Source organism: Nesoenas mayeri (assembly GCF_963082525.1).
Source record: "Nesoenas mayeri genome assembly, chromosome: 3".
NCBI lineage: Eukaryota > Metazoa > Chordata > Aves > Columbiformes > Columbidae > Nesoenas > Nesoenas mayeri.
Genome location: NC_137544.1, coordinates 87,875,919 through 87,902,875, shown reverse-complemented (window position 1 = coordinate 87,902,875; position 26,957 = coordinate 87,875,919). Strand labels below are relative to the sequence as shown.

The window sequence follows — 26,957 nt, the reverse complement described above, 5'->3', positions numbered from 1 at the left end:
AGGGGTTGTCTGAGTGCTGGAGGGAGGGCAGGTGCCTCTGCCCAGCTGGCAAGTGTGCTGGCTGCTGTGGGAGGAGAAGGAGAGCTCCATGTACCATGTACTCCAGGTTCTGGAAAACAGGCAGAGCAAGTGCTGTGCAGGCTTTCTGAGCAAAGCGGGCTAGAGGGAGCACAATTAAGATCCAAGGTGCCACTTGCTTGATATGCACTGGTGATTGGCTCCCATCAGGTGCAGGATTTTAAGCTTCTCAGGCCAGCTAATTGTCCAACCCCTGCCCGAAGTGTGACCAGTTCCCAAGGCTTTAGCAGAAACAAGAATGACTCATGGAACAGAGCTGACAAGCTGCAGGTCCGTTGCATTGCTTTGGATGTGTTGTCCTTTTATTCCACTGTCTCCCTCCTCCTGGGCTGTGGCACAGGCCATAGGAGGGAACGGAACTGTTTCTGTTGTCTTTAACATTTTGTGTGTGTCCTCTGCAGTGTTAGTTCCTGCAGCAAATAAAGCAAGCTGCTGTGCTGGGGAGATGGAGCTAAGCTGGTATCAAGTTGTGTGCTTGCTGCTCTGGGGGATCCTGTGCACAGCACCCAGCAGCAACATGTCACATTACTAGATTAGGACCATGCAGGGCAGGTTCTTGGGGCTGCTTTGCCTTGGTTGTGGGGAGAAAATGCTCTGACTCACTCTGCTCAGAGAAGGGAGGTTAGGGAGGAATACATAGTAATCATGAGTTATCGTAAGGACTGAAGCAAGCTGTTTCCTCCAGTTGACATTCGAAGTTTTGTAGCATATATTGTGGACTGTGACTTGGAAATGTCTGTTATGATAGTATGCAAGATATCTATGGAAACCTAGTGTGTTCTTGGGGTGCACAGCAGAGTTTGTGACAGGTCCCCAAAATAACAGCATCCTGGTGTCCCTACTGTGGTGGAAGACCGATTCATCATATTTCTCCTAGAAAGTGTATCAGGCTCTGTCTGGTTCAGGGCTATAGAAAAGAGCACCTGCTTCCCTCCACCATCTCTGTGGATGTGTATTCTCATGTTCCTTTTAACGTCTTGTACAATGTATTTTATTTTTTTATGAGGTAACACCACTGTCAGGGTTAGTTCCCCTGAAATGCTAGAGGAAGCCTTCCTTGCAGGCTTCACTCACATCTGCCTATTTACACGCTTGCCTGCCCACGCTTCTGAGGGCTTGGTGTGACTCAGGAAGGGAGAGCATTGCTCAGCTCACTCTCTTCCAGCGCTGAATCTCATGCTGTACAACCCTCTCTGCACGTGTGGGCTCCAGGGGCTTTGTCTCCTCCCCATTTGGGGCTGATGCCACCACACCACAGGGATCAGCTCCCACCACTGGCCCGTGTTGCTGGCCCTGGCAGCTCCTTGGCATGAGCAGCACTTTACATTTTGGGCCCTGGGCCACAGTTTCTCATCAAGTGTAGTGTTAAATCAGAGTGAGTGTGAGGATGGATGGTCACTGTTGGGGTCATCTGTGTAGTGGACTGTGGCTGAACTGGAAGCCAGGGAAGGGTGGTGATGGGAACTCATTCTCTCCCTGTGAGTTAAATGTGAGTTTGTTGGAGAAGAGGAGTGGGCTGAGGAGACCAGCTTTGCAAGGCAGATGTGCCCGAGCCTACATAGCTGCAGTGGATTCAGTGCTGTCTCTCTGGCTGCTGCGTATTGCAAGGAACTGAAGTTTTGGGGCTCCCAGATCAGATGCTTTCTGCTTTTTTATTAGCCTTGTATCTGCAGAAAAGGCATGATTCCATTCTGGAAGGGACTGGGGCGATGCGGGGAAGAAAAGAAAAAGGTTGAGAAATGCAATCCAGAGAAAACAAAGACAATTCTCACACTACAGGATGAAACTTGCTCCATATACCACATCTGTTCCTGTCTTAAAACTCAGTTCTGTGCTCTGTATTTAACTGCTCTTTGGTCTTTGAACAAAACACCATCCCCCAAGTGAGCAGAGACTTGCTTTTCCCCAGGCAGGTATGATGATACTCCCTGATGTTTCCTCTCTGAGAGTAACCTTAATTCTCTCCAAACAATTTGAGCAGGTTATTCTTTTTTTTCCAGCTCTTCACCAGAATAAACCCCCTAATTTTCCTGCCTCATTTGGGCTTGACAGCCAGCAGCATTAGGCAGGAAGGTGTTGGAGCAAAGAAAGCAGCATGCATCTCTCCAGCCAGATAAACCTTGAGTTTCTTCTTGTCATGGTGCCCTGGAAAACCCATTTAGAGACTTGGCTGGAACTGGTGGTCTCCAGAACACTCTCACACCCGTGAGAGTGCTAACAGCTCAGGGACAGGGCTGCATCTGGGCTGAAAGTCCCCACTGCTTCCCACCCTTCTCAACCCCTGACACACCAGTTGTACTTTACAGCTACTGGAAAGCTGCCTTTTCTGGATCTCTAACTCATGCCTCTTATCTGGAAACTGGTGTAACAGTGTCTGCCCAGCAGCACTATTGTCATCAGTGCAAATGCGAGGGCAGTCTGAGCTCTTTGCCATTAGGTGCTGGTATTTTTTTATTATTATTTATTTATTTTTTACCCTGTCTTTCCTCAGCTTCATGAAGCAGAGCTGTGAGCATCCTATGCAGTGCTGCAGGGCAAGAGCATGGAATATAGCAGGAAATCCCTGGTTTGGGAACAGAAGCATCTCTCAGTACTTGGGTAGCATCAGTGGGAGGTGAATGGCAAAATACTGACTTGCTCACTGTGCTGGTGTGAATATCCAAAATTTGCTATTTTTTTGGCTTGCCTGGTTACCTAGAGATTTAAAAAACAACAACAACAAAAGAAAACAAACAAAATGCAGAAAAAATCAGCCCCAAAAACCAAACAAACCGCCGTGGGTTTATGTTCTGGGCTTTAAAAAAAATTGTATGACTTCAGAAGGATTTTAATGTCTGATGTGAGATCATATTTAATGTTCCTCCTTCTCTTGCCCTACTCAAGTGGTGTTTGGTACTGCAACACACCATTAAACTGCTGCTGGGCTCTGCCCCCACATGGATGCATTTCTGTGATGAGTGGACTGATTTGGGTGAGACAGACCATGAAACAGCCTACATGTGTTTAGTTTTACGAGGAAGGAGGGAGCACACAAAGGGAGAAGCGGTAAGTGGTGACGTGCAAGTATCGACCTCCACTTTGAGGAATCTGGTTCAAGCAATGCACAGGAGTCTCTTGCTTGTTGTGTGTTTAGGAGCCTGAAACCTGTTGTTGAAGTGATGTGGGAGACATTGTGCCTTCCTCGCTGCAGGATCCAGCCTACTGGATGTGCACTATTGGGATACTGGGAGGGCAGTGCTGGCAGTCACTGTGGGGCTGGTTTTCATAGCTGTGCTGGCCACATATCCAGCAGCCATACCCTACATCTCAAGCTGCCCCTTCCCCTTGTTTCCTTCCTTGGTGCAGCTGGGTGTTTCAGACAGTGCAAACCTGCAGCCCCTCCTGGCAGGCAGCACAGCCTGCAGAGCTGTGGGGGCGAGACGGGGCTCCAGGAGGCTGAGGGGATCATTGTGTTGTGGCAGCTTGGAAGTGAAAAACCTGCGATTGAGGAGGCAAGTGGCAAAAGTTTGCTGGCTCTCTCCTGTGGGGAGAAGGCATTCACACTCTGCATCTCAAAGGGGTGCTGATGTTACGCCAGGAGTGTTGGTTTGTGCCTCAAGGCACTGCTTTCCAACACGAAAGCCACCACTGCTGAGGAGGTGACTAGGGGACACTGTTTTAATAAAGAAGGTTTTCTGTCTCCATCTCTGGCTGCCTGCTCATCACTTCTCTCCCTTGTGTTATTGCTCAGTGGCTGTATTTCTCTAGCAACAAATCAGGTTGCTTGTGAGTGGAAGAAAACCCTCCATCTCATAGCACCTCTTTTTCTAGGGTCTTGGGGTTTGTGTGTCATGAGCTGTTGTAGTGAGCAGTTACCATAGTGTGGGGATGCACCAGGCAACCCATGCTAACATGTGCTGGGTGTAGTACAGAAAACAGGCCCTGAGGGCCATGGTGTTTTTTGTACTGTGATTCCCTTTGTGGGAGGCTGGTAGACCTGTGACTGGGCCATTGGACTGCAACTTGCAAGGATGAGCACCAAAGAGGCTGTTGCTCGCAATACCTTGCTGAAGACTGCTACACCTGTGGGAGAAAATGAGTACAATGAGCTCCTGGACTGAACTGCCGACTCCCTGAGCATCCTGGTCAAGGTCCTTAATCTCTCTGTGCCCCGTTCCCCATCCAGCGAGACCTGGACAAACTGGAGAGTTGGGCGGGGAATAACCTAATGAAATTTAACAAGGGAAAGTGTAGAGTCCTGCATCTGGGCAGGAACAACCCCAGGTTCCAGTATAGGTTGGGAAATTACATATTAGAGAGCAGTGTAGGGGAAAGGGACCTGGGGGTCCTGGTGGACAGCAGGATGACCATGAGCCAGCACTGTGCCCTTGTGGCCAGGAAGGCCAATGGCATCCTGGGGTGTATTAGAAGGGGGGTGGTTAGTAGATCGAGAGAGGTTATCCTTCCCCTCTACTCTGCCCTGGTGAGAACACACCTGGAATGTTGTGTCCAGTTCTGGGCCCCTCAGTTCAAGAAGGACAGGGAACTGCTGGAGAGAGTCCAGCGTAGGGCAACGAAGATGATGAAGGGAGTGGAGCACCTCCCTTATGAGGAAAGGCTGAGAGAGCTGGGTCTCTTTAGTTTGGAGAAGAGGAAACTGAGGGGTGACCTTATTAATGTTTATAAATATATAAAGGGTGAGTGCCACGAGGATGGAGCCAGGCTCTTCTCGGTGGCAAACAATGATAGGACAAGGGGTAATGGGATCAAGCTGGAACACAAGAGGTTCCACTTAAATTTGAGAAAAAACTTCTTCTCAGTAAGGGTAACAGAGCACTGGAACAGGCTGCCCAGGGAGGTTGTGGGGTCTCCTTCTCTGGAGACATTCAAAACCCACCTGGACATGTTCCTGTGCGACCTCACCTAGACGTTCCTGCTCCAGCGGGGGGATTGGACTGGATGATTTTTTGAGGTCCCTTCCAATCCCAAACATACTGTGATACTGTGATCTGTGCAGCTGCTGACCAGCCTGCCGGGAGGGCATGATCAAATGAGAGGCCTGTGTAAGGCTCAGAGGAAGAACAAGGAACCAGATCCCTTCAGTCTAACCACTTGCCCTCCACAGAGGAGAGATGACCTGTTTCCTTCTTCTGTCACCTCCCTGCATCACCCAGGTCCGCAGGGTCCACAGGTACTGAGTTATGGAGAAGGGATATTGAGTTTAATGCAGTAACATTCCCTGAGTGCTCCCAAGAGAGGAGGAAAGCAGAGACTGAGTCCTGCGAGGGGAACAGGGTTTGCCAATATCTTGTTTGAAAGCTCTTAATTCATCTTTAGGACTCAGGGGCAGCCTTTAGGTCTGGAGGAGGCATTGCTGTGGGCTGGCACTGCGAGGTGAGCCCTGCTGAGCTCCCAGCCTGTTGCTCAGCGTGGGTCCCGTTTCTCCTCCCCACTGCTGCTGTGGGTCGGCTGGTGCCTTGTCATTTTCCAGCGTGGTGAGGGTTCCTGTGCTGCAGAAAAAATTAAATATTTTGGGAGAAAAGGTGTAGACACTTGTCCTCAGGTCTTTGTCCTGCCCTCTCCATCGGAATCTCCCAGGTGCCAGGCACTCGCTGGCTCTGGCAGCAGCCTCTTGCCCTCGACTTGTGCTCGGAAGCTCTGTGAGGAGAGCACAAAGGGGAGCAAAGCTGAGGAGTCTTCCCATTTCCCAGGGGTGCTTAGATCAAGGTGCTAAGACCCACTACAGAAATATATATCCGTGACCTTTCGTTGCTACTGTCAGGCTCTTCACAGTCCTCAACATGACACTGACAAAGTTGTAAAGCCACATCTCAGCAGGTGACAGCTGCTCCTGCTGTCTTTCTCACTCTTTCTGTCTGGTAACAGGATCTCCTTAAGCACATCGTTACATTTACAGTGTGACAAGCAAAGCTTGCAGAGTAAAGTCAAACAGCTTGATGTGAAGCTTAGGCTTAACTCTTAGATGGGAATTGTAGTTCTGTGTACACGTCATCCCCGTTGCATTTTGCCCAGGAGCTATGGAGTAGCAATAAAAATATCCCTTAGGTAGCAGTTCTTATGGCTTTAGTCCCTAGCCTGGCTGGAAATGTCCTGGTCTGCGATGTTTCCGGCCTGAGGTAATTTAGCAGAAGCTTGTGATTGGATTGAGCTCCAGCCATCTCTGAGCTTCGCTCAATGAGGCAGTGTTTGTGGAATCTCCAAGTCTTCATTATCTTGGGGTTTGCTGGATTTTTATCTAAAGTTATGTGGGCTGGAAATCTTGCAGGCCCAGACACCTGAGATCACAAAATCAATTCTGCCGTCTATTAAATAGGTGTAATTCCCATCGACTGCAGTGAAAGTTACAATTTTGCAGCGGAAGGTGGAATTGGATCCATACATATTAGAGACAGAAAATGCATCATTGGCTTCCTCTGCACCTTTCCCCAAGGTCAGTGCAAGACACTGTCCAAATGTTTGTGACCAGCACTTCATTCAGTCTACAGTTGACTGGAGACACCAGTACCTCCCACCACCCTGCTTTACCATGAAGAGCTGAAGTGTGACAGAGGGTGGAAAGCAAAGCCTACTGCCAAAGGTTTCCTTTATTTTGTACACATTTTTTAAGTCTGTGACATTTTTCTTTTTTGTGAACACTACATGTTGAAGCTCTGAAAGTTTGGGCCAGTGATGGCTGCCATGGGGCAAGCACTCTTCCCAGGGGAAGAGCAGATAACAGGCTTTGATGTCCAGGATCTTCTCTGCACTCCAGACTGCTCCTGCCACACCTACAACAGACATAGTCAAGGCTCAGACCATGTCAGAGCCAAGTTTTGTTTCTCTTGCTGGGTAGGCTGGAGCTGAAGGGCACCCACCTTGTTTTTATTTGTTTGCAGGTGCTTGTGATGTTGGAGATGGGAAAGGGCCAGTCTGGCACTGCTGGCAGCTTTTTATGAGCATTATTATACCCGTGACCTGTCCCACATATGGACTTCCTGTGAGCTGCAGGCAGCTGTGTAGTCTTTCAGACCCGAGTGACAGTCTGGCTGTCCTTTAAACCAGACCAGATTTAGCTTGGCTGCTTTTCACAGCTTGCAAAATACCAGGGAAGCTTCAAAGTAACAGCATGCCAGAGCTAATGAGATGGAGGGCTTTCCTGCCTTGATAATACATGCTTTTCTGGTCTCTTTTCACTGTGACACCAGGTCTGATAAGCACTGTACCAACACATGCTTTGGAGATGTAGAGTTTGATCAAGCCCTTTGCCATCAAGATCTTCTGCGGGGGCAGAAGCCCAGGACAATTCTGCTGTCCTGCTTCATCGACGGTGCTGTACAGCCAACAACTGGCCATTGAAAACCTGCTGTTCTTCCATGGGTACTTGTGAAAAGTCTTGAGGTGACAGATATGGAATATTCTGAGAAGGAGCTGGCTGCAGTTAGTTGTTAGTCTGTATTTACTTTATCAAATATTTGCTGGGAAAATTTTAAAATGGTGAAGCTCAAGGACTGAAAACCTGCATATTCCCAAGTGTGAGGTCACCTGAGAGATGTGAGACAGTGGTGTCTCTAGCATGGTGCTGTGATGTAATTGACAGCTATGCTAGTGTAAATCTGGTGCATTTTTCTTTACCTCAAAGCTGCTTCTTAAAGAGCAGTGTAAGTGTGAATGAGTTCAAGTGCATGTCTGTACCACTGTGGGAAGGAATGAAAAACCAAGTTGCTGGTTGTTTGTGGTCATTAAATACCAGAGCTGCTATTTTTTTTCCACAAGTTCTGGCTGAATTCCAACTTAGGTAATTATATTCTGCTTTCCTAATTCCCTCTGAAGCTTCAAATCAGTTTAGATTGCTTTTCCCTTTCTAGCCTGAGCAATTAGATAATGTCCCTGAGCCCTGTTAACCAGCTATGTTCCACCTCAGAGGAAGCTGTGTTTTATTGCTCATAGAAGGAGCCCCCTTCCCCCCACCTGTGTACTTATAAAGTCTTTCTGATGTGACAAAAATAGCAAAATCTGAGGTAAGGTGTCTTCTCACAGCCTGGGTGTCTGGCATCTCTATTCTGCTAAGGGCAAGCTGCCCTGGGTGGTTTTAATGAGAGTAACATGCTCTACAGCTGTGCAGATGGGAAAGGGGTGTCACTTGTGTTTCAGCGGTGAAAATGGCACTTGGAGTAACAGGCTGCAGAGACAAGAGATGAAGGCTGTGTTGAAGGGGAGCACAGTGGGCTTGACATGGGGAATTATGAACTGCAATATGGGGAGGGGGAAGTGTTTGAGGCAGTTATTCCTAATGGCTCCACACTGCATATATGCATCCAGTTTTCCATGTTGCACTTCCTAGCAGAGCAGCTGGTGATGGTAATCCTTCACCCTTATAGGTCATGTATAGCAAGGATTAGCAGAGCATCCTCCAATGAAGCACTCCCCCTCCAACTCCTCCGCTGTAAAACTGAACATGGTGAGGGGACATTTGGCTTGATCTGTTGCACCAGGCAGAGAAAGAAGAAATGTTACACTGTTATGTAGTGCCACCCATATTTCGTATTCCTTTTGGGTCTCGGTTGTAGAGGGGAAGTGGTTTCTCAAGATTTAAAAGTGAATATTGAGTGGAGCCTCTTATGTGAAGAAGGGTTTTTGTTTAGCTTCTCGTGCTCCCACCCCATCCTGTGGACTCGTTGAGTGGCTGCTGTCTTTCTTGTGGTGGCGTAGCCTGCTTCCCATCATCATTTGAATCCTTCTAAAGTGAGAGGATGTGTATGTTCCTTACTGAGGTGGTGTATCAGGCCCAAACAAGATTGTTGATAATCACACCTGTTGCTGTAATGCCTGATGTGAGCTTGGATCCCCTTGCTGTGTGCCTTCAAGTGATGAACAAACAGATGACAAGCCTGCTACAAGACAGGTGCTTTGGGTGCTGTTTTTCCACCCTGTTTTAAACTGTCTGTGGGGACAACTTGGGCTGAATGCCAGAACAAGTTGCCTGACACAAACATGAAAGCAGCTGTAGAATGCTTCTCTGGGGACATTTTAAAGCTTGATCAAGCTCATCACTGTGGAGCAGGCTGTAGGGAGGGCTTGCAGATGACCTGGCAAGTACCATGGGACTCTTCTGTCTGTAATATGTGTGGTTCCTTGAGATCTTTCTGTAGCATATCTGAGTTTTGCTGTTGGTCTATTTGCCTATGGGAAGTGTTGGCCTATGTCTATGCACATATACAGGGAAAAAACAGTATCACTTATATTACTTCAGTGTTAACTGAAGAGAACTGGCACCAGAAGAGACCATGTGGGCAAATGCAGTAAGTAATAGTGGAGCCTAATTAACAGTTGCACAAAAAATCTGCAGGGGCTGGGCATTCCTGTTGATTTTGGAGTCTGCCAGGGAGCTACTGGTGCAACCTGTGTGGCTAGAGGCAGGATGGCCCATACCATGACTTACCAATACAAGGGCACCTATGGTGAGAACTCAGTCACACGAAGCATCTGGAGGGCTGTTTTGTTCAGTGCACGTGGGGGGTTGTTGGGAGGGGAGAACTCTGCACCTGCTGTGCTGAGGAGAAAGCTGCCACTCAAGCAGCTAAAGCAATTGTGAGCAATTTTCCTTCTCTGGTGGTAATTGTTCACCAAGAAACTCTCCAAAGGCTTCATCATCTTTGTTGCGCTTGGAAGTAGCTGCACTGCAAACTACTTCAGCAACTACATTTCTTATACTGAAGAAGTATAAAGCTGTATTTTTACAGAGCCACAGAACTAGTGGCTCTCAATGTGTAGGACTGGTAGCTGCCTATGCTTCAGGGGACTTGAATCTTCCACCGCCAAGGGAGTTATATTTGTCTATTCCTCCAAGCTAGTGACCAGGACTTGGGATGTATGAGAATGGGGCCCTGTGGGGGGGTTTCCAGCTCTTTTCTGGCTCCCTTCTTGTGCTGGTGGAGTCCCTGAGTATACTTGCACCTCTTTGCTCTCTGTCCATCCAGTTCCCCAGGCAGCAGTTGCTGGGTAAAGGTTATGGGGTCAGGGCTGGGCTGCTTCAGCCACAGTTTGTATTCCTGACTGCTGTGCAAGTCTTTCTGGGGTGTTCAAGTGTTCTGGTTACCCAAAATCAGTTTTAAGTGTAATGTGTGATTATCACCAGGAGCAAGAAAATACTTGGCACTGTCTTGGAAACTGATGGTATTGGGCTTAATTAATGGAGAGCAGTCTGTCCCCAGATGCATCTGGTCCTGCCTCCTCATCCTTCCTATCAGTATCAGCTTAGGTTTGTTTTTAATTATTTTTTATTAAGTAGTGTTGTGCAGAACAGTAAAACCCACATCAGATTACTAAGGATATTAATCCTTTTCACTTCTCTAGCACATTTCATCCAATGACAGAGGTTTGTTTTAGAAACATTAATTAGGAGGCTTCATAGCCCCCCCTGAGGAAAGTAATAACCACAATAGTACTTAGCACTTACATGGTGTTTTGCATCTTCAAAAAGTTGTTTAAACAATAAGCTTTAAAGTACCCTGTGTGACATGGTAGTGTAATTATTCAAATGACACATGGGGAGACAAAGATTTACCAAGAGAAGAATATGCTTGTCCAAGGTCACACATCAAGTCAATTACTGACTAGTGCTCATTGAAGATTATTCTCAGTTTCTGGATTTCTCTCCCACTCTCCGTCTTCCATGGTGTCATAATTGTGCAGTGGTAGATGGGAGCATTAGGGAGTGATGGCCATGAACTGAAGACCATTAGGTTCATGTAACTGAGCAAAAATACAGGATGCCATGTCTCCTGGGTGGTGTTGGGGTAGTTTGACTGAAAACCTTTGTGGTTAACAGGATCGCAGAGAGCTATTTGCTGTCAGTGCTCAGTGCAGGCTGGTGGTTTGGAGCATTTCTGCTGCTGCAAGTGAAATCCTTCGGTGTTTAATGAGTAGCTCCCCAGCTACTTCAGTTGGCTCCCTGCTCCATTCCTTGGCAGATAGCAACAGGGAAAGCACATGGCTGATAAATGAACTTGTTGTTCCCTGCCTGTTCTAGGACATGATCAAACGGAGAAGTTTGAAGGTGTCATGACTGTAATACATGACAGAGAGGCTCATTTTTGGGTGTTCAGCAGTACACGTGTTTGTTGGCCTGTGGAAGGAGGAGCAGCCCTGGTTGCACTCATTGCTGGAGCAAGTCATGACTTCTTTTTTCCCCAGCTAATTTTACAAGCTTGTACAAGCCAACTTGTGTCCCTCCAGATGAGGATTCACGGAAGCGATTTGCAAGTCTCAAATGGTTCTTAATTGTTTTCCCAATTTATTTTATAACAGAAGCAATATTTTGTCACATTGGGCTGTAAAACGCTTCAAGATATATGTGCCGCCCATCTCAGTGAAACAAACTGGTGGTGCCTTGGTAACTGATGATGTGTCTTGTGGGACAGACACAGAGAAATATTTCCATGGTCCCTGTCAGCCATCAGTCTGGTGGGCTACTGGAAAGCTACACTCCTCTGAGGCATAACCAGGTCTGGAGTCTTTACCCTTTGTGCAAAACTGGAGCAGGCTGAAAATGAGGGCAAAACTAGCTTTCAGAAGGTAAACCAGTTCCTTGCCCGATGGGCAGCACAAGAGACTTGCTCATCTAGGGGATGGCAGTTCAAGTTTGCACACTATGGAGGTTCAAGTAAGCGTGTGGTTTTGAAACCTGTACCTCTTCCTTCTTCAAACAATTTTTTTTTTTTTTTTAAATGAGAAGCCTGCTGTCAAGTTTTGTGTTAATTCATCCAAGGGTGTCCTGCAGCAGGCCAGGCTGGTAGAGGTCTTTAAGAAAGGAGGCTGGCTTGAGACTTTGCTCTCCTTGGGAGTATGCTTTCCTCCCATCCCCTTCAGAAACTAAGGGACTGTTTTGTTCTCCATGGGATGGACTGCTCTGTGTCATTCTACAAACAGCCAAAGACCCAAGAATGTTTTAAATAAAATGAAATTTCTTACCAGTACCAAGAGAAAATCAAATGGGGTTGAGGATATGCTGAGGTCTTAGCCTGCCCTTGACCTTGCCTAAGTAGGCCAAAGCCTTTTCTCTTGCAAAAGAGAGTTTGAGAACAAAAGTCTTTAAAGAGCTTTCCTCTTCAGACATCGTTTGGCTTTGAAGTTGGTGCCTGTCTGCATTTCAGTCTCTCAGAGCTTTATTTCCTCAGTGTCAAAGATCATCTTGCTTCCTTTGCAAGGCTGTCAGTTAGACCCTGGCTGCTTTGATGGGGCTGCGTTAGTCCCTGAATCCCTTGTTGAACAAGCTGCTCAACAGTGTTTGCACAAATGCATGATCTCGGGTAGAGAATTAATCTCTGTCCCTACCTCCTGTGCAGTCAGCCAGCTGAGAAATTATTATTTTAAACACCATCCCATGTGCATTAGCACTTCCCCAATTTCCTCTGCAGGTCTCTGGTGTTTCAGACGATCTTTTGACTCTGCACAGATGCAGAGTAATAAATTCATAACCTTGCTTTGTGGAACTTTTGCTCCCTAGTTCATTGCTGTCAGTCTCTCACCAGGGAACGGCCAAGCCAGCATCAGCTTGCCTTGCTTCTTCTTGCCTGTCTTTCACTTGTAATCAGTTTTGTTTGCAAGATTCTTTACTAGTTCGTTTTCCTTTTTCACTATTATTTTTTTTCCTTTATTTCCCCAAACAGATTAATTGCTTGAGCTGCTCCAGTTGTTTGTCAGAAGGGACTCCATCAACGTAGCCAGGTTGTGGCTACTCTGGTTTTGCAGGGGTTGGAGGATACTCCTGAGCCCAACACCTGGCTCTCATGGTTGAGAAGGCCTCTTTGTAGTAGTGGCCCAAAGCCCATCTCATTTACGGGAACAGGCTTGCAGTACTGTGTTAGTTAATCACACGTACACCCCGAGAGTGACCCTGTCTTACTGAGAACAGCTGCAGGTGGAAGGGACACTACAGAAGGCCAAAGCTGGTGACTCGGTGCTGAAGAGGCTTGAAACAGGCTTGTGTTTTATCGCTTTTGGAAGCTCCTGGAGATGCAACTTGTCCACTTGGCATTTACTCCCCCATCACCTCCTAAGTCTCCTGAGCAGCCATAAGCAGAATATTGGGCTGAGGAGTGCCTGCTTAGGAGAGGCAATGTGGCCAGATGTGCAGCACAGCTGGAGAGGAGTAGATAGATAATCTATTAAAGGGAAACAATGCAAACTGTTACGGTGTCAAGAATATTTCACTGCATGAGCAGCATGTGGCAGATGTGGAGTGACAGAAAAAGTTCCCTGTGTGCAGAGCCTTACAGAGACAAGGAGGGGTTGTCCATGTTCAGCCAAAGCAACAGGCAGGGCTACCCCGAGTCTGAGAGGGTTGTGAAAGCCCTTCCTCTAGCATTTGCATGCAAGGGGAGATTAAGTAGCCGTTCCTGCATCCCAATTTTCCCACCTTAAAATTAGTCATAAAAGTATAATGGGTTGGCTCTGGTGTGTGCACCACTGCCCTCTCCTGTGTGCATGGGGGGATGCTGGTTGTGAGCAAGGCTGTGTTGCACACCCCTGTCACTTCTGGGCAGAAGGACCAATGCTCTACCTCTCCCATGATCCTGAAGTCCTCGGGTGCCATTGCACATGGGGACACTCATTTCCATGATGTCCTGCCTGGCAGGTTCGGAGGGGTGACTTCAGTGTTCTCTGGAAATGCAACCAGCAGCTCTGCTGTTAAGGAGGAGCTCAACTTTGCGTATAAACTGGGAATTTGATCTCTTTGTTATGTGTGAAAAATGCAGCTTACCCTCTATAGATTTACAGTACTTAGCCCTCACTGGAAGAATGAATTTGCAGGGAATTTGCAAGTCAATCTATTAATTGGCTTGAATTAAGATTAATTTTTTTAAGTGTCCTCAGTAAGGAATTTAGTGTTTGACAGTCTCTTTCTTTTGCCTGGAATTAACTTAATAATGCAGTAGCACAGGCTCTTCAAATGTGGCATGTAATTAAAATTCATTGAAATCTTATGTCTGGGCTAAATTTGCAGAAAATAGGTTGTAATTAAACTAAGTAATTAACAGTTACTATACCTAATTATTGCGACTACATGGTTCTGCTCTGGGTCAGGTGGGAGATCATTATCCCAAACTCAGACGAATCCAGGACTTAAAATGAGAGCTAATTAAAAGAGGAGGTATGCACAGTTAAAACAGCCCAAATAGTACCAACTCTTTGCCCTTGTGATGCCATACACTAGCGACATTATGACCAAGATGTATTACTGCATTTGGCTCCAGCTGAGATGAGACTGGGATTTAAAAATAATGTGTATTTTCTGTCTTAGTCTCAACTCTTGGTGTAATGGACAGGAAAGAAATAAAGGTGTGTTCCCTTACCCTGCTACATCTGGAATATTTTTTTCCCAGTATAATCTTTAAATTAATTTCCTGGATTAGTTATTCTCGCTCCAGGGAGCAATTGCAAGATTTCCGTGCTGTTTGTAACTCTCCAATTAGCTACATGTACGTTTTCCTTTTAGCTCTGTTTTCACCTGGTGGCAGGTCTTGCAATGACATATCAGAAGGCTTCTGCATCCACATCTGCATTGTGTTACGCGGGTACCGGCCACCAGTGGCTGCAATTCTTATGGAGACGAATTTTTCTTCTACCCTCTGCCTCTCCTTCCCCTCCCCTCTGTCTTTATTAGGAGAAAAGCAGAAGGGAGAGAAAACAAATAACTGACAGAGATGAATATGCTCTATGAATCAAAGCCTCTGGAAATGCTTCTATGGGTTAGTTACCTTCCTAGTGAGAGTCGGAGACTTGTACAAAATTTCCCATGAACTGTTCTTTCCTGTCCGTAGAAAAATGCCAGAGAACTTGGACAAGAGCATTTAAAATGGCATCTATCTGGCACTCCTTTGTTGTCTGTTTTGCTACAGCTAATTAAAAGAGAAAAGCCTTTTAATATTTAAGCACCATTAACTTGACTGAATTATTAAATGTCAATTTGCATTATGTGCATAAAAGGATCAATAAACAAAGAGAATAAAACAATGGAGGTGGCTGGGGTTAGAGAGATGTCAGCTCCTCTTATCGGAACCAGAGGGAATTGCTCGCTTGTCTGCCAGATTGTGATTATTAATTATTGGTCCTCAAGAGAGAAAGAACTGGGGACTTTCTAGGACTTTGCACACCAAAGGCACTGCAGGGATGTAAAGGATGCTGTCAAGATAAAACATTACTTGGCTTGATTTCCAGGGGTGTCATCCAGCCCCTGTGGCCTCAGTTTTGCTGACAATTTGCTGGTGTTTCCTTTCGGTGCTCTCTCTCTTCCTTTGGAGTGGAGTTGAGCTGTCATATTTGCTTTTCCCTCTTTAGGTCATTTTGCTTGCTGGCAGTAGTTTTCAGGCTCGATTTCCTTGTGCTGGCGAAAAGAAATATGGGAGAAAAGCCAGAGGAAAACAGTTTTTCTTGAGTAAAGCCTTCTGTGTTGCACAAGAAGTTTTCTTCCCCTGCTTATGGTGAATTTTTAGTGCTCTGTTAGGCAGCATCGGACGCTAAAGTTTGGCCTTTGCTTTATAAGGCACTAGACTGGAATTAGGTACAGATTGATTCCTGGCCGTGCTTCAGGCTCCTGACTATGGACAAGCCATTTAATTTCTTTTATCTTCCCCAGCTGGCAGCATGCAATAGCAGCATTTCCCCACCTAACAACACTGGTTGGGGGATAAAAGCATTAGTGTTTTGTGAGGGCGTGTATGGGAACCCATTTGCGCCCAAAGGCTTCTTTCCACTGAGGGGCTGTATCACCAGCAGCATCCCTGTCTCTATCCTGCTCATGCCGGGAGCAGGTGCGCACCCAGCAGAGGAGTGCCCATTCTCTGCTGTCCTCTGAGTCCTTGGCTTCTCTGCCAGGGTTCCCACCAGTGCAGCCACCATGCTTCCATCCCCTGGAACGTGACTTTGCTGCAGGGGACCAAAGGTGCCTGTGGGATGGGTACCACTGTGCACAGAGCTTTGGACAGAGGCAAGTCCCTGCTGCCTGCCACTTTTCAGTAGCAAAATTGCGTTTTAGATACTTGAATTAAGGGCAGCATTTGTACTTCCAGCTCTTTCTAACCATGGTGAGAACAAAACAGGCTTTCAGTGAAATTTTATTTCGGTCTCTTTCTTGTGGCTCTTATCACCCTCTCCCGCAGTGATTTCCCCCTTGCCCCCCCCACTCCCTTTCCCAATTGAAATAGCCTTTTGCTTTCTGTGGACGCTGGGTATAGCAGCAGGTAAACATGGCCATTTGTTGAATCTTTCCTCTCCTGCATAGAGGGAATATTTGCACTGTCATCACGGCATGATTGCCCTTGCATCGCCAGCTTCCTCCAAGCTGGCTGGCTGGGGCCCTAGAAGCAGTGGAGCTGTGACAGGTTAGAATTTAGCATAGATTTAGTGCCCGAGTATTTACTCAGCTTCTCAGATGGGCTTCGTGGTCTGCAGTGAGCTCTGTGCCTCTGCAGAAGCTCTTCTGACAATGGTGGAGCCGCTTCGGTCGTGTGGGCAGGGAGGTCTGCAGGAGACCTGGGGCACCAGCCAGCCAAAGCCCCAAGTGCCATGCTTTGCTAACCCCATGGCCGTGCACCTGCCCTTTGGGTCTCCATGTAGAGAGAATTCCTCTCATACGACGGCTCCTCTCTACCTATCTTTGTCCTGCTCACCAGCCCCCAGTTTTCACCTTGGCATTGAAGAATTTGAGCCTCGGGGTTTAGCGTTTTGAACACCAACATCTGGACTTCGTGGAAATACTTCTGTTCTTACCCAGTTCGTGTTAGTGTACTCTGATTACAAGCTGGCTTGATTTTTGTTCTTATTGATTGTTTTTAGTATACTTTGAGCTTGCATCTGTCTCTCTTGCTGTATTTCCAGGATGGGCTTTGGCATGTGTGTGTGACTTTGGTGGAGTCTTCACCAGCAAAGTCCTGGAGCATTCCCTGTGTGTCCTGCTAGCTGGGGAACCCAGTTTGAAACCACTACCTCTGCTTTTCCTTGGTTTTTCATGATTCAGGAACCACAGCTGTTGCCTGATATTTTTTTTTTTTCCTTTTGATATGAAAAGGAGCCTGCGTTTATTCATTGATTAGAGTTTGTGCACCTTTGTTGCTAATCTAGTCGACAGATGATTAGCAAATTGACATTTTTTTCTCCCTTTTGAAGGGATGATGTGTCTGTGTTGTGCTCTCCTTTCATCTCCTGTGTTAAATGGTCCAGCAATGAAACAGCAGCTGAGTTTCAAAGTACGCTGGTTTATAGATCTGTGCGCATGGACCTCTTTGTTGAAGAGATGCTGTTGTACTAAAGTGGCTTCAAGTGTAAAAAGTGAAAAGAAGTGGAACAAGCAGCACCAACAGTGACTTTGGGAATGAGCTGATCTTGAATTCAGGGGAAAGAGAGACGTAAAACTATTGGGATTGCTTGTACACAGCCCATTTGTCTGCAAAAGTTATTAAAATCAGCAGATCCTGGGAATGCTGTCTGTTGGGCTTCGCTACCTGTGCTGACAAGCTGCAGCACATCTGTGAAAGGCAGATTTCCTGGCTGAGTGGGGATGTGCGGCTTCAGTGGCTTCCCTGTGTCATGATGGAGGAGCGAAAAGGGAGAGTAGATGTGGGAGATGCATGAAGAGCAGTTGATTTGCATCTCCACCTGAGCCAGCCTTGGCTCTCCTGCAGACTGGCTGCTCAGAAGCTGCTGGTGATGGGCACACTGGAAGCCGAGAGCACAGGGCTGACAAAGGCCAGAGGGTCAGATGGCTTTCTGGGTGCCTGTAACCGTTCATTCCCCTTCAGAGGGTGGCGGGTGCCTGGAGCAGCTGGAGATTGACCCAGGGGACTGGAGACCTGGTGAGCCTTTCCATAAGAAGACAAGGGATCAAACCTGACGAAGAGCCTGGTGCTGACCTGTTCACTGAGTACTGTTTCTGCATCACGTGGGCAGGATGAGTGAGTGTCCCATGCCCAGTTGAGTTCTTCTCTTTGTAGCCCTCTTTTCTCTGACTTGACTGTTTCATTTTCAGGTGTTTTACCAGCTGACAAACAAGTCAGTCTGTCAGTGGTCTCTAGAATAGAGGACATCGTATTTCTCCCGCAAGCTGCTTGCCTCATTCATGATTTCCCGTAAAGTGCGTAGGAGCTTTAAGTAGCCCCCAGACAAGAAATGGGGTTTTAAGTGTAATGCTTTGAGCGAGCACTCAGCTTGGCAGGATCACCTTGCCTATATGTGGCTCTGTGGCTCATTGTGTTTTGCAACAAGGTTTAGAGATAACAGCTCAGGCACCGAAACTGGCACAGTGGGCAGTGAGGTGGGCAAGATGGTAAAATCTCTTTTATGGCCATGATGAGATGGATATGCTTTTTTAATTTCTGACTGAAAGCTGGAGGCTTCCAGGACAGTACCACTGAGGTGCAGGCTCCGACTGCCACCATATCTGGAGCCCCTACAGATTTGAAGACAACCTACTTCATATTTGCTGGCATTGAGTCATCTGTACAAATTCCACACAGCCATATGAGTTAGGCAGTGATGCAGAGTTTCTGCCACCGTAGTGTTGTGTATGTAACATCTGTCACTTGATTCCTGTCAAACAAAGCTTGCCAATTGATTTTGCTTTGCTGCTTGATACTCTGCAGTGAGGTGGACCTATGTAAGAAAATTTGGGGAACACCTGGGAAAACCAGTGAGCTGCTGCAGACAGTGGGATTGAGGGGGGGGTCAGTGATGATCTGGTGACTGTTACTTGAGTAAAACACACAATACCTCTTTAGTTTTAAATTGAATGAAGGTCTCAGGAGCAGGTGTTGCAGTCACTGGGGGATGTACCTGCAGTTCATGACATCTCACATGATTTTGTTGCTGGCATTTTTCTAAAAGAAATAAAATTATAGAGATGCTTCAAGTAAGTGACATTGATTAAGCAAAAAGTTATTTTAAGACTGTGCAAATCAACTGGCTGAGCTTTGAAAAAGGAAACTCTGTTTCTGGAGATGCAATCAGCCAGACATGTAAAGACATAGTCTTGGTCTCGTCCAAGTTAAAAAAAAAAAAATCCTGTGCTATTTTAAGTAGCCAAGTTTCATGCTCTGTGATTACTTTCCACAACTCTGTCATTTCTCTGTGCACTTCTCATTGAAAATTATATTCTTCTTTTCTTGCTCAAGAGTGCTACAGAGTGTTGTGTGGGGTTAGACATGCTTGCTTTGCATATCTCTGAAGTGGCAGTGTTTCTTTTGTGGGTGGATTGATGTTTATGTTTCAATCATGATCAGTGTACACAAAGCAAAGGAGTCAGAGAAATTTCGCTGCTGAAATATGACATGTTCCCTGCTGCAAATTTAGGCCAGGAGTACAGTAAGCAGGTATTTGTATGTGTGTACATGGTTTGGGCTGCAGTGAGAATACTGATGCATGGGAGCCAAACAGCCTCGATGCAGATCTGTCTTGCTTTGGCTTGTAACCCTTAGCATCAGCATGTAGGATGGGCTTCTTCATGGCTTTTACTCCAGGACAGCCTTGTGGTAATACAGAGCTGCCCAGGCAGCACACTGTGTTGGAAGGGTTAACAGGAGGAGCCTGGACAAGAGAGAAGTCCAAGGAGTAAGAAGAGACTTGGGACTGTGGATGCCTTTTGCTCCTCAGCTGTCACTGGGGGCTTCTACATTGCCTCTCCCTCTGCTATGGGACTAGCCTGGCCTTGTGTTAAATAAAGCTGGAGCCTAACCAGGCTGAGATGTACCGGGCAGCTTCAGCTGCGGAAGTTCCCTGCATGGGCTGTGCACTCTTGGCCATTGTGCTGGGCAAAGATGCTGGGGGGGCTGAGATGTGGAGGAGAACCCCCCCAAGCAAGCAGCCAGGAGCATGTTCACAAAGCGGCGGTGACAGAGGTTCCCCTGGGCAGGCTGGGTAGAGGTATCCAGTGCCTGGGCTTGATTACACCCACCCACTGCCATCTCTTTTCCCGCTGCTATTGTGCTGGTCTTAATTGCTGGTAGGTACAGGCGGTCTTTCTTCAGCCATTAATATGCTATTGATCCACAGCCCTGCTGACAGTGTTAATGGACACTGATTGTGTATTATTATTTCCATAATTGTCCTCAAGCTGGAGTGAATTTTCCTTTTCAAATAGCCCATCGATATCGTCCCCTGCATTGTGGGCTGGAGCTGGCCTGGTTAATTTGTTTTGTTGAAAGTTTCAGCAAAGCCAGTGATCTTCATCCACAGTGGAGCAGTCGATGAGACCAGCTGAATAGTGATGGAGCACACAACAAGGCGGCTGCCATCCCCTCCCAGAGCAGGCATGAGCAGAGTGTTTTGTTTGACAGTCAGGACGCTGCCCCTTCAGACCTTTCCCACCCTACTAGACCTTCCTTGCTCCTGCTCAGTGTTGCTAGCACATCTCTTCCCTTTACTTGTGTGCTGGCTTCTCTCTGTGCTCTGCTAAGGGGACATGACCCCTTCCTCAAAGGTCTCCATGTTTATATGCCCCTGCTCTTCAAGCAGAGTTGTGCATTGCATGAACAGACAGGATAAAATGCTAACTAAAGCAGTGACTTCAAGGCCAGAGATGCCACCTGGGTGCTCTGCTGTGGCAGGATCTCTAGCTAGTGGTGCTGCAGGGCAACTCCACCCATGGAAAGATAGTTACTGAGAGTGGCTGTTCAGCAAGAAATGCCACATTTGTATTTCCTTAATGAAATGCTTATTCAACCCCACATGCTCCATAAACACTGTTCATTTTTTTTCTTTCTGTGAGCCCCCTTCAATGTGCATCCCTTACATGCTGTTTGCTCAGGATGAGAGAGGTGAGGGAAGGAGAAAGGCAGGTTCTTAAGGGGTTTAAGCAGCAGATCAGCAGCCAGTGCCCCGCTCCGATGTGACCAAGTAGTGTGAGTCCAAGGAGCCTGTGAACAGGGATGGGGAAGGATCCTGGCTTCTTTGCTTAGCTTCTGTGCAGAAGAGGCTGAATTATAATTACATCAGGTGTATGGAAGGGCACCACTTGCCTTGTAAAGAGGGGTGGTTGATTAAGCCTGAGGAAGAGGGAAAGCTCCAGGTGCGGCTTCTCTCCCTCCCCAGCCTGCAGGAGGCTGGTAGTGGGGCTGAGTGCTTTTAGTGTCACTCAGTGTGTAGCTGCAAGCGCTGGGCCACCTTCTTTGGAGGTGAATGTTACTCATCCCTGAGGCTGTTTGCAGCACATGTGCAGGTGGCAGAGGTGATGGTGGGGCAGAGCCTCACAGCAATGGCTAGTGTTAGCCTGCTGAGAAGTGCTGTGCTGCAATAGGGGTGAGCAGCCTGCCCTTGTGGCTGCTGGCCAGTGAACCAAATACAGATTATTCGGTCCTCTCCAAAAGACCATTTCTCTCTGCTTTTCTGCATTTTAATGATATTGGCAACCTCTGAGCACCAACAGTCTCATAAACTTTCCAGATTGTGGTAATAATAACATTGTACAGTATACTGCACTGGGAATAAAGTTATTTTATCCACTCCAATTTCCTTTTGTTTTAATGTATAAATATATCAAGTGAAAGCACAGTAGGAAATCTCAGTGCAAAGGCCAAATGCACTGCAAGCCAGCCCTTTCCCGAGGAAGGGACTAATGCCGCAGGTTCAGAGCTTGAATTTTTTCCTTTGTAAAGCATCTGGCACTCAGTACTTGGCTGGCCTAGTTTCTCTGGAGGACTTTGTATTGGGACCTTTCCCTAAGCTGATCTCTTGCTTGGAAGTGATGATGCATCTGTCCTTCAAAATGTTGGGGGAAAAAAGGTTGGGGAACAACCTGTCCTCTCTTCCTCCATAGAGGTCCTCAGAGGTTTTCTTTGGACCTCTGCTTTGGGGTTTGCCAGCCTGAGGAGAGGGTTTCTGCACCAGCAGGATCTGGCAAAACAGCAAGCCTTGTTCTTCGTGGAGAGTGTGTGAGATGGCTTCTTCATCTCCAGCACTTGGCCTCATGCTCCTGCCTTTCTTTACTCTCCTGAGGGTGTTCTGTGGAAGTGTTTACTCTGACAGGCATGGTCCTGCCCTCCTGTCGTGCTGTGGCAATGCGCAAACTGTCCACGTGCTGAAATCCTCTAGGAGACCTGGGATGATGACAAACAATAATGTGTTCTTTCTGTTCAAGCACATTAAAAGCGCAATTAATCCTCAAAATCTCTCTGCTCATCTGTAACATGGGATGAGGTGATTTTCCCCAGCCTTTGTGTGCTGTGGCAGGCTGAGCTTGCAATAGAGACCTTCTTGAGTCTCATATTGTGATTTAATCCAATCCCATTAAGAGCTGGGTTGGTTCATTGCTCAGCCTGCACCACTTCAGTAAAGTCAAGTTGTAACCAAAGGCAGAGTTTCTCAGACTTCTATGCCATCTACCTGAGTGCTTTTCTTTCCAAGACAAGCCGAGGCTTTCTGAGCTAATTTTTGAAAGATCTGGGTTCATATGGGGTTTAAGATATGGAAAAATGGTGGTTGTTCTGCTAAGGATGTGGTGCTGTGATTGCAAGAGAGATGTTACAGCTTAAGCAGTGGGGATTCACTTAAAATTATGTCCCTTTGCAGTGAATGAAACTGAAAAGTATTAGTGATGGTAACACAAGCAAATTAAGACACCTATGAAGAAAGCGGGATGTGCACACCCTTGCTTCTGAGCTTCATTACAGCTCAGTGGATCCAGGGAGATTTTGGGAGAAAACGACAAAACTGTGACACAGGGCTTATCTCTAGGGTTGTTGTTTTGCTGATCCTGTGCCACTGTGCCTAATGATTTTGCTGTGGAAATTCCCCATGTAGGATTGCCTTTAGGCAGGTGTCAGGAAAGGGTTACACAAGACAGGTGAAATTATGAAAGTGGGATGGGCAAAGGAAAAAAGAGCATAAGTTGAAAGACTTGTAATCTATACCATGTGGAGTACAGCAGAGCAACTTAAGGAAACACTTAACTGGGAGCTAGAGCTGCAGGTAAATATTCTGATTCTCCATGGGGTGGCTGAAAATTAGTTTTTGCAGCAACATCATGTTTGCAAAAGGAGAATAGAGCCACCAGCCGGCAAATGCAGCCCAGAGAGTTTATGAGAGCTTTGCTGCTGCAGGGTGCCAGGACCCCACTGAAATGCAGACAACAGAAGTTGGGGATGGGGAGGGTGGAATATGGTACAGGATGGAATGGGGCAGCATGTCTCTTCTAATCATAGAGCATGGATTCTTCAGCATCACAGCCCGCGTCTGGGCACTGTGAGTGATGCTCTGCAGTCCACATGAGGCTAAAGATGTGATGGCAGGTTTGCAGAGGATTGGTGTGAGGGCTGAAACAGCATAAGAGGCTCTCATTTGGATTAAGGTGTATTGCAAAGGTTATATAGGCTTCTGTATTACTCCTCTGCCACTGTTGGCTTGACAACCATTCATGATGTCTTTTTCCTTACAAGTCACTATTTTACTTGATGTATTTACATGCCGGTATGTATATCCACAGATGTATGTGAGCACATATATAGGTTACTGCTTTCTCCTGGGTTCAACAAGACCCTGGGGCAGGGGATGGTCACTCATCTGCTCAGTTGTATCAGTGAAGCTTTGACAGCCGGTTTCAGCATTCCGCGATGCTTGAGCGACGGCAGGCGTGTTCCTGGAAGCTCTGCAGAAGGGGAAGGCAGGAGAAGCTGAGCGATGTGTCTGTGTTTGTGCTATCATATTATTCCAATACACATGTTGCTTCTGTGAGTCATCAGTTTGGACAGTAATAATTTTAACAAAGTGCCACCCCACTGTAAGGGCAGAAGAGGTGCAAAAGGAGGGAGTAGCTTGCTGCATGTGCAGTGCTGCTGCCTGGGTGCTGGGTGGCCGTGGCAGCCTGTGAAGCCCCAGCAGCAAGAGTAGCTTGATGCCCACTAGCACTGTAACCACTCTCATGTCACTGCTGCTTGATCAGTGTATTGTGGTGACAATGACCGGTGACCAGTGTATAAAGCCTGGCCTCAAAGGCAGATCCTCTCCACTGCCTGAGCCCAGCCTGCCCTATGTCTGTGCTGCTGGCAGTTTAAACCAGCTGAGCATTTCCCTTGCCCAGGTCATTGGTTTTTAGAGTGTTTTAGTCATGCCAAAAGAATGAAAGAGAAGGAAAAAAAAAAGAAAAAAGGTAGTCTCTTGAAGCTCAACTAACCTTGATGGAAAAGTGGGTGCCCAGTTCAGTTTTAACAGGTTGTGCAAAATCTGTGCTTGTTTCAGAAGTCTTACTAAGGCTCGTTGCTTTAAAGCCTTTGATCATCTCAGTGATTTGTTCGTTTGCATTGTATGTCACTAATGGGAGCTTGAGCTGAGGCTCCATGGTCACCTGGAAGCGTTGTAGTGAGATGGGGAGGTATCACAGGGAGGCTCTCACTGAGGCACTGATTCATAAACACGTTTGTGGGTTTCTCTGTTCCTGGAGTTTTCCCCTCGAACAATCACAGGTGTCCTGTTGGGCTGCACAGTCACCTTCAATACATCTCAGCTGCTTTGGTGATCACACAAATGCTTTTTGGAGTAGGGAGCCAAGGGCTATTTGCACAGGACTCTGGAGCTGAGGCTGTTTTTTGTTATAAAATCCTGTTCTCCTGGAGCTTGTCAGGGATACAGTGGGACATAGTTGCTGTTTGGGGTCATAAAGTTTTTAAATTTTGGTCTGGGAGCTTTTTTTCCCGCGTATTTTTCCACTGCACTGATCTTCACTCATTTTCCTGCCTGGACTGGCAGTAACTGGTCTCTGCTTGGAGCCCTGGCTGGAGAAATCCCTGGGGATTAAGAGTACCCTGATCCCACAGAGGCTGTTCCCTCTGGTTCAGGGCTGAGATAGGTTGCTGTATAATTTGGGAAAGACTTGTTTTTCCCACAGCATGTGGTATGCCTGTTCTAGGGATGTGTGCTAAAAGCTGCAGAGCTTCAAGGCCCTTTCTGACTCTGCTCGGTAGTTATCCTAGCCTCCTACAAGGTAAATCATAATAATCAGGCCTGTTTCAGACAGGCGTAGAGCAGTTGTGATTTGACCAGGTCTCTGTTTTTAACCACTTGCACATACTCCTCTCTGGGAAAGATGAGAGCAGGGAATTCTTAGTCCTCAGCTTCTGCAGGAGGGTCCCCCCCAAAAGCTCCATATTCTGCTTTTCAGTGCCTAGACCTGCTTATCCCAATAGGACCAAAGGTGTTGAAAAGCAGCTGATACCAGCTGCCCAGGAGATGGGCAAAATCGCTCTATTTTGTATCTCCTGAGACTTTTGTTTCTCACACCCAGCACTATCCGGCTCTTCCCCTCTGTGGCTTAAGAGATGGCTCTGTCACCTTGCTGTGGGAGCAGCCACCACCCTGGGCAGTGGGCGTCAGGGGCTGGGATGCTGCTCATTTCCCTCTTTACCTTTCCTTTTCTCTCCTCTCCACAGCTCCTGCTCAGGCCCAAATCATCCATGCCGGGCAGGCGTGCGTGGTGAAGGAAGACAACATCAGTGAACGCGTTTACACAATTCGGGAGGGGGACACGCTGGTCCTGCAGTGTCTGGTCACAGGACACCCCCGGCCACAGGTAAGCTTTTGGTTTTGCCTCTCACCTGTGTTCTCCATGGCATTTCTTTGTAGTGTCCATGTAGAAGAGAATTGTGGGCAGTGGGGTGCCCAGCTTTCTCCTACATGTTGAAGTCAGGGAGGGATGCCCCATAGTCCAAGCACTAGCTTGTTAAGCTATGAATCATCTAGCCTTGCTTTCATGGAAAACAGTCCAAAAAGCCAAAAAGCTTTGCAGGAGCCTACACAGACTTTCTAGTGGTCTTCAGTGTGTGAAATCCCCCCCAAAACTGAAAGCCTAAACTGAATCCTTTGCACAAACTACCCTCATGTCTTTAACCCTCTTGCCACAAAGCAGGAACAGCCTGAAAAGGCTGTGCTGGCCATAGGAGTTGGTCCTTCATGGTCCCTCAGTCTCAGCTTTTCTGAATGTACAGCCAAGGGGACCCTGCTTGGAGGAATTTGGGAAGTTACTTGTGGTGCACTGCACTGAGCCCCATGCAAAACCTGCTGGTTATTGCTTTATGGCCCTCAACCAGAGGCAGATTCAGACTTGCAGTGCTGGTTATATCCACACTACGGTCAAAGTCACAGTTCAGTGGAGAGGTACAGAGCTGAGTTTGGCTAATTGCTGTTGTCCTGCCCCAGGGTCTCTAGAGGACTGCATCGCCTCAAACCCCATGCAGCCACCTCCTCACCCTTCAGATACATAAACAGACTGGTTTGATGTTAGTGTGGATGTGTCTACAGAGGTGCTGGACCACAGTGTGGATCTGCCTGCTCTGGGACAGAGTCTTCTGGGGTGAAAGCTGGTGCACACTATGAACTGGATGTGCCAGAATACACTCAAGGGAGCCAAGTATGCTGCATGTGCCTTCTTAGCCCCCTTCTGCAATCCTGCCAGAGAAATTTGTGTTGAGAAACCATGCATCTACACTCACCAATCGACACTTCTGTGGACTGCTTTGTGAGGAGCTGCTTGGCTATGAGATGATGACAAAGGAGAAGGGAGAGAGATTCAGCCAGCACTATTTGAAGTGGTTTATCCATCACAGCATATCCTGGGAGCAATAGAAATGAAATTATCTGAGCCAAGCCAGCAAAAATGACCAGCCTAGGCTTGTGACAGATATGGGCAGATAATAGCTGTGTATGTCAGAAATTGGGAAGATGGTAGGGCTGGCCCTGCCTAAGGATGTTGAATGTGTGGGAAAGGGCTGGCAGGTTGCAGGGATTTGAGCCTGGGTAGCCAGAGAGATTGCTGGAGCAGAGTCTGATGCAGACAGCATGCTGGTGCAAAACACTGTGGCTTATCGTTGCCCAGACATGCACAGGGGACACCAGAGTGTGGAACCAGGCGAAACCGGGAAGGC

General features: G+C 47.2%; 1 protein-coding gene across 2 annotated transcripts in view; it reads left to right on the top strand.

Annotated features, from left to right (window-relative positions):
- The window catches only part of MDGA1 (MAM domain containing glycosylphosphatidylinositol anchor 1), a gene marked incomplete at its 3' end in the record, with an annotated part of 143,411 nt that overhangs the window by 22,874 nt on the left and 93,580 nt on the right, over positions 1 to 26,957 (top strand). For both annotated transcript variants that reach the window (XM_080341625.1, XM_080341626.1), the window contains exon 2: positions 25,467 to 25,606. In XM_080341625.1, coding sequence (XP_080197751.1) covers positions 25,467 to 25,606 — 140 coding nt within the window. The remainder of the gene's footprint in view (positions 1 to 25,466; positions 25,607 to 26,957) is intronic.